The 8,171-nt window shown below is 48.4% G+C and overlaps 1 protein-coding gene across 1 annotated transcript in view; it reads right to left on the bottom strand.

Annotated features, from left to right (window-relative positions):
- EXTL3 (exostosin-like glycosyltransferase 3) overlaps positions 1–8,171 on the bottom strand; it is a 35,577-nt gene that overhangs the window by 26,547 nt on the left and 859 nt on the right. The window contains exon 2 of the mRNA XM_009895439.1: positions 6,782–8,171. Within this exon, the coding sequence (XP_009893741.1) occupies positions 6,782–8,171 (1,390 nt within the window). The remainder of the gene's footprint in view (positions 1–6,781) is intronic.

The raw sequence follows: 8,171 nt of genomic DNA on the forward strand, positions 1-8,171 counted from the left end.
CCGAGGAACTTCAACAGGAGAGTTGGCGCAGCAAAGCACGAGTCACATCTCCAAGGATAGGTTAGGTACGCGCTTACGTACCTGATCGAGTCAGGACCTGAGCTGGTATTTATGCAAAGCTCCCAGGAAGCAAAATGATCAACTGAAATGGTGGTGTGATCAGTACTGCAAGTCCCGAGCCCCTTTGAGGATCTCACCCTGGATCACACATACCTCTCCAGTTAAGCTCAAGTTACTGGCGACTGTGGGAGCTGTTAGTTTGCAACGTTGGCTCTGCTCTTACCAGAAAACCAAACATGACGTTGAAGGACAAGCAGAGAAGCTGATGCTGCCACCATGGCATGCTACACATTGATGTTACAGTCTGACCAGGTTCCGATCCTCCTCTTCTTAACCAGAAGCATCACCTAGGGACCCCATCGTGCTCCTTACAACAGAGATACCAAAGCACCTTCACGTAGTTCTGGTAGAAGGGACGTGCAAATGTAAGGCACCCGTCCTTCAGCAGCGAGCTCAGCACAGGACACTTACACAGACGCTGCCCAAACAGAAAAGAAAGTCATGACGGCATTTCCCCCCAGTCTGCTCCTGATTAACAAGTGGCATTTCAAGGGACACGGCGGCCAGCCAGCCAGGTCTGCGGATGCAGCAATCCTTCCGGATTAGAAATTTTCCAAAGATTATTCCTTTTTAAACAAGCAGCTAAATTGAATGAGCTTTCTCAGCCGGCCACCAAGCCAGCAGAAAAGGACGTTACGCCACTGGAACTGGCTGCAGAGATCAAAGCCAGCCACTTCTTCTATAACAAAGCCGAAGGAAAGGATTAGTCACTGCCGAAAGCCACAGGAGCTGGCATTGGCAGTGAACCCAGCTAAATTGCTCCAAAATGCCTACAAGCACACACCACCTAACCCCGGAGGAAGAGGAGAAAGCAAACTGCTGCAGGGCTTTTCCAGCCACGGCTCTGCTACTGGAGGACTTGCGCACACGCAGAAAAGAAAGAGGAGTTGGAAGTTCGGGCTGTAATTTCTTAGAGCACGAGCACAGGTTGTGAAAACACTGGTTTGGGCTGAATAAGGTTTAGCCCCAAATGTGGGAAGCCCTTTCGTGGCTCAGCTGGGTTCATAGGCAGCGCTCCATGTGTGACACTAGCAGCCCATGCAAAGCCCTCGGGCTTCCAAAATAACCCAACGGAAAGCCAGTCATTACTGGGAAAGCGGGAGAGATGTTACACTGGTTGAAAGCAAAGTAAAACCACGACACAACTGGATAGTCCCGATCCAACCCATCTCTCCCAGCAACACATCCCAGTTTCAGGTTGGTACAAAATCTCAATTATCAGCTAACGAGGATAAATCTCACTCTTCCTTTGCCTCCAACACACCCAGCCCAGCAGGCTCAGGTGGTGCCACCCCTCAGCCTACACATCACACATCCTAAGCGACGGATTTGAGATCCGTAATGTCAGCAGCCACCCTCAGCTGCACGCAAAGGGCTCAGGACAGAAAAAAACTAAAAAGAAATAAAGGCAATGTTGGTTGGAAAACCATATTCCAGGTTCAAACACTCCTGCAAACAGATGAAGCATTTGTCATAGAATCATAGAATGGTTTAGGTTGGAAAGGACCTTAAAGATCATCGAGTTCCAACCCCCCTGCCATGTGCAGGGACACCTCCAACTAGACCAGGTTGCCCAAGGCCACCTCCAGCCTTCATTTGTCCCCACGAAACTGTCTTCCACAACCCTTTTTCTCATGTTACTTGGATCTCTGTGGCCTTTGGCAAGCAGAGATCGCTGTGGCTCGCAACACAGTACGAAGCCCTGGCAGTTCGAAAGCAGCGGTTCCTCTCTCTGGCTGGCAAGACCTTTACTTAAAACAAGATGCTTTCTACTTACACTATCAAGGACGGGGGGAAAAAATGTCTGAAAAATGCATCTTCGTCCAGTGCAAGAGACAGACTGACCCGACGAGGCTGGAGTCTGATGGCAGAGCGTACATGCAACAGGCTGAGAATTTTTTTCACTTGAGATTATAACCAAATCCAGTGTCCTCCAGAGCTCAGTCTTCCCTTTCCCGGTCTCCTCCCATCTCCAGAGCACGACCCACAGGCCGTGGGTCGCAGAAATGTGGGTAGGAGAGGAGGTAAGGGGAGGCTGCGGAGCGCACGGTTTGCCTTCCCGGCTCGGAGTGCAACTTCTGGGGGGCTTTAAGGAAATTTCTGAAAGGGAAATGGATAATTTAATTGCTGCATTATAGGATCTACAGCTGTTTTGAGTGCAAGCTGCTCCACAGCTTGATCACCCCGCTGCTTGGGGCTTTGTGCTTTTCCCACCGAACCGAGGGCATATCCAGCACTGACAGTCTTCTGAAATACATATTAAATATATTAAACCAAACTCTCTTCAGGTAACTCCGGCTGTCCAAGCTCAACTCATTCTTTTAGGTTTCTACGATTAAAACCAGAGCAAGAACAGGAAAATTAATCCTGTCCCAACCCGTGTCCTGCTCAGAGCAGCATGGAAGACAGCCGGTGAACCAGCTCTGGAGGATTTGAAGAGCTGCTTAAAACCATGTACTGGGTTTATTCAGCATCTGGACTGGGCTCTGTGCTGCAAGTTTGCTGCGGAATTGCAAGCAAGTGCCCTACAACAACCAGAAAGCAGCAGCCCACCGGTGCCGAGCACACCGCAAAGCACGGCAGGATGTGAATCTTCTTGGGTGCATCTTATTACCGTTTGCGTGGGCTGGATGTGTGGTTGCCTGAGTGTTTTGTTTCATTTGTTTCCCTTCACTTCTATTCATGCGGATGAAAACGCTGTCAGAGAATTGCAAAGCAAAGAGTGAGGTTTCTCCTGTCATCGCCTGTACACGCTATTTAGAAATCCTGAGCGCAGAGATGCTGAAGGGGGAAGCTGGAAGTCTCTATCCCAAGATCAAGCCCCATCTTCTCCTTAATGACTCCTCCTTTATTCCGCCACTGGAAATCTTTCCAAGATTAACGTGCGTGCAGCGGCAGCGCAGGAGCAGCAGTCAAGTATCGCCACCTCACTTGAGAGGTGCGGTCTCCTTCCACCTGTTCAGAGCAGAGATGTAATCCAAATCCCTTTCCCCTTTTCTTCTCCGTAAGCAGGGAAATAGCAGCACCACGCCGGGGACTTCAGCGACCGCAGCAATGGCGTGTACAGGAGGGCTCTCACCCTTGCTACAACGGAGCAGAGCTCAACTGCTGGCAGGGACCGGTGGTCCGGGCAGTTTTTAATTCCTTGAGTATACCGTGACTTTGCCAGATGCCGCAGACATCTTGAAGGATGAATCTTGAAGGATGCATCAACACTGTGCAAACGCTGCAGGGAGGTGCTCGGTAGTTAAGCAGTGGTTGCAATGTCGCTGTTGGCACTGGTAGGGTGATGCTCTCCAGGTTCTTCTGTCTGAGGAGGTTCTCCTCATACAGTGCCAGAGATACAAACACTTGCAGAAAGCAAGTTTTAAAGCTCGCACAAACAAGACTTCTCCCTTACAACCTTTGTTTTTTGCTGGGATGCTATTTAATGTGATATAGGAACAATTTTTACAGCCCAACTCCAACACAAAGGCACTTTAAATTAGATGGTAATCTACCTACATCTGTTCCAGGGGCAGCCTTGAATGACTACACAACTTAATATTAAATTATATTTGTACCCATTCACTTCAAGCTCAGTACAGGGCTAGAATACTTTATCAGAGACTCCCGTGCAGCTAAGGAATCTTACTGATTTTTTAGTAAATTATGCCATCACAAGAAATACATATCTAAGTAAAAGTTTTTAAAAAAATCAAATGTTTTCTGTAGCCCTATTTATCTCATTACCCATGAAAGATTCAAAGATCCAATGCAGCTTTAAGCTTTGCTCTTGATGAACTCTCAGCCCAGCGGGGAAAAGAAACCACATAACCTGCTTTGGCAGACCAAATCACAACCAAGCCACGCAGTTTGCAAACGAAGTTTGAAGGAACTGAGCGATGACCTAAGGCCACGCCACGCAGTAAGGTTAAAGGAGGAAGCTCGCCTCTCCTTTGGAGTATTCTGCTAGCACGAAGCCGCATAACCACAGTGTAGTTCTGGAGCTCCAGCAGTGCCCTGGTGGGACTTAGGACTACATTATGCTTCCACGGGCTCTTCCAGCCCGGGACATGCTCCACACGTTGTTTTGTCTCATTAGGCTGTAATTTTCTTCAATAACCTTCTGGCTTCGGGTGCTTTGATCACAGATTACGCCGACGCATGCTGCGCTGCTCCTCGCAGTCAGATGGTGCCCGGACCCACTTCAATCACAAGGAGGGAGCCCCCAAATCTGCCCCCGTCCGCTTCTCTTCCCCCCAAGTTTCCTCCGCATAGCTCTGTGCTATGGGACTTGAATGCAGGACAGTTCTTTGAACCCCAGTGTTACTGGGAATAAGTCTGTTACGCAGAGATGCAGCACTGCTTCAAGATCTGAGAGAATTGGATATTCCCCATCAAAAGACATTTTTTTCTCCATAAGGGAATCAGATTCACAGCTCTGCAGCTTCTTTCAACATCAACAGTCGTAAGGGTTTGTGTCTCCTGCCAGCCCCACGTGCCCACCTGCCTCTTCCCCTGGCTAGGCATATCCCACGTCTCAGCCATCGAGGCTCAAACGGAACCGCACCTCTGCTCCCCCAGTTCTCGTTGCGCTTTTCCACAGCGGATCTTAGGATCTGTTGCTGTCCGATGAAGCCCAGCTAAGTTTTTGTATCATTACCACACTCAACCATGCATGTAGATGAACACTGCAGACTCCCAACGTGATTTAAACACCCAGTCCGGACATGGACTTGGCAACAAGCACTTTGGTGGGACGGATGGCTGGAGGCTGCAGAGGGTTAAGCCTACTGGGAGAGATCCCGGGAGACTTGGGCTCTTTCAAAAAAATGGGATTTAGAAAAATGGGAAGAAAGCACACCTATTATTAGACCAACACGCTCTATCGGAAAGGACCGCAGCAGGAGCTCACCGTGCTCCAGCCCGTTCCCCAGCACTTGGCCGTGAGCGCAGTGTCACCACCCAACATCCCAAACCAGACAGGAGACAGTTTCCTCCTCCTGAACCGAGCGGTACCAAAGGTCCCCCCGCAGCACATAAACCCCAGCGCGCGGCTCGAAGGCCACACGCAGCAACTGGTGGTGTGTCAAAGTCCCCAAAAAAGCCAGTGGGCCTCCAACACAATGGATGTGCAGATGAGAGCAGGGTAAAAAAAGGCATTAACGTCCATCAACAGAAACACTTTTTCTTTCACAAATAACACCCATTAGCAACTCCAAGAGAACAATCCCCACTCTTCAGCTCTGAAGGAGTGCACAGTTTTTCAGCAGACACAATGCGAAGATTTTTGCAGAATTCAGGCATTCAACAGGACTAATGTGAAAGATTAGTTTGCAATTATCCAAGCAATTTTCTCTCCTCATTGTCCCTGGACCATAAGGGTTTTTAAATGTGAGCAGAAGGATTTATACATCACAATAATAATAAAATGAAATATTAAATCAATGAATCTCTTTGCGTGAAGCATAAAGCTCACATTGCTATTAAGCTTAGTAGCGTCCTGTCACATAAACCACACGCAGTTTGCCTACTTACGTACCATCTCCCCCCTTTTATTTTTCCCTCCCTTAATTTGTAAGGCATTATCCTTCCATTTGTCCTCTAAACACAACCGGATTCAGGCAACACAGTGTCGCTTCTTGTTAGTGGCTCTATGCCCGTGCTTTCTTTACGAGGGCACGTGGAGATTTATATTTAACATTAATTGTTAACAACGGCCGGTGCAGGAAGTTATGCTGGGATGACAGAGAAACCCTAAAATACACACATAAGTAATAATTTAGGGAAAATTAAGTTCTTACAAGCAACACTGCCAATATGCAAGTGAGTAGCTGGGCACGGAAAGGAATGTCCTCGGTCTTTGAAGGGGTTTGACTGAAGGGGGTGGGAGGAATCAACCCAAATCTAAGCAAAACTCACTTACAACATTTGGAGCATGGAAGCTCTCCTGCTGACGCTGGCCTTGGCTTTTATTTCCTTCTCTGCCACCCCGTGTAATATAAAGTGATAAATGACTTTTGAGGCCCTTGCAGTAGGCACGGCTTCAGCGGGTCCCTCTTTTGTTTTTATAAAAGATTTATCTAGTGAAGTGCAGAAACAGTCACTACTTATGTATTTATAAGGTGCCAACTGTCCTCACAGAGACACTTAAAGAGCCTAAGCAAAGGTTTTCAATCAGCAAGAATCTCTAGATTTAAGCCTCGAGATTCGTATTAGGCTCCACACAAGCAATTACTGTTTCACGACTGCTAAACACTTGGCACCTCTAAAGATCCCGTATTTTTACAATTTAGGCTCTCCCGCATAACAGCTCCTGTATTTCATAACCCAAAGGTCACCGAACAAATTTCTCTCATGACAGCAATTCAACTCGCAGAGCGCAGCCGTCCGCCTCCGAACACTGGCCTCTCCGTGGAGAGAAACAGGCGTTTCTAGAGCACCAGCCATGGCATTCTCATGCAAACACCTAAAATGGGTCAGATGAGTCATACCTGTGATCTCCCTGTTTTTCTCTGCTGATAAAGCCTCAGATCAGGTACAGATATCTACATCTGCAAGAGATGAATGCCGTCCTAGATGACTTAAGAAGATTTGACATGCTACAGAACAGCTACAGCCAACTTTAACGCACAAACCCCACCAGGAAGCGAGACCATAGCAGCTACATCTTTCTTACCATGATTGGGACGCCAATGTCTGGCCACAAGAGATCCTCAGAGGGAAGTTTGGGAGAGTTCCACACTACCACAACTTTATTTAAGTATGGGAGACCATTGAGCCTTTCTAGGGAGTTCATCAACACTTCCTCCCGCTCGTAAGTCAACATCACTACTGTGAACTGCTCCCGGGGGACGTTGCCACCCAAAGCAGCCTGGAACTCCTTCCCAGAGCCACCTGCTCCTCCACCGATTGGTCGAAATCCAGTCCCAGACCCCAAAAATTTTGCTTCTGACGGTAAAACAGGGTCAAAGGGAGTGTAGGGGAAGAGGTGGAAAGGCCCCGGAGCAGAATTCCAGTTCCTGTAGATGTCCATTGCAGTGAGGGTGAAATTGCGGAGATATTTGGGAGATGCATAGGGTGGTTCTGTTTCCACAGGCCCCAAGTCCAGGTCACCGTTGTCGGCCATATTGGGGTCTGTACCAGCAGCTTTGCCAGACCGGTGGGGAATCTCCATGGCAGTTTCTTCGCGGATAGGAGCAGCCGGGATTTGAATTCGAGTCCTTATGATAGCTAAGACTGTGCTGAACACGTTGTCAGAGGTGGAGAAGTAGGTCTCCCACAAGAAGCGGCCCTGCCTCCTCATGGCAAGGAGATCGTTGTCAGAAATGCTTCTCAGAAGAAAGTGCACTTCTGTGATACGTGGCTTTGGTATGATTAAGGCTGCCTCGTTCCACCGGATCACATCATTATAGGGTAGCTGAACTTGCTCTCCAAGAACCACTGGGATGGCTCCAACTTCCAGAGCCTCAAACAGTCTCATGGCACACCCAGCGGAGATCACTAAACGGGTGTCCCCTGGGGTGATTATCAGTGCAAAAGTAGATAGCTTCAGTAGCTCTAGTCTGTCATCCCTTTCTCCACACAGAGCCCACTCAGTGGGCAGACTCGCCTTAGGCTGGTTCTTACACGTGAACTCCACCAAAACAAAGTCCAACTTGCTGTCCTGAACAGCCTTCAAGGTGGTGATGATCCGATCGTCATAGTCAGCTGGAGCATTGCCTTCTATTTCCTCTTCGAAAGAGCGAACCTCTTGTAAGCTAGATCTGAGAGACTCAATCTTCTCCCCCTGGAAACTGAACAGATATTTACGCTTGACTGGCACCTGGGGTGGGATTTCTAGGAAGTTGGGCTCAGACATAGCGTGGACCAGAGGCGATACCACAATATCAAACCCCGGTCGATACTGCACATCGTAAAAGGTGGACTGGGCAATCATGGCGCGCCCTGTGCTGATGTTGTAAATGAAGTTCTGAGTTTCCGATTTCCTTGATAAATTGATGATGAGATGGTTATGTCCATCAGTCCTCCAATATGGCAAAGAGTGCAACTGTTGCTCTAGTTCAGCA

This window comes from Charadrius vociferus, unplaced genomic scaffold, assembly GCF_000708025.1.
Source record: "Charadrius vociferus isolate BGI_N301 unplaced genomic scaffold, ASM70802v2 scaffold41, whole genome shotgun sequence".
Classification (NCBI taxonomy): Eukaryota; Metazoa; Chordata; class Aves; order Charadriiformes; family Charadriidae; genus Charadrius; species Charadrius vociferus.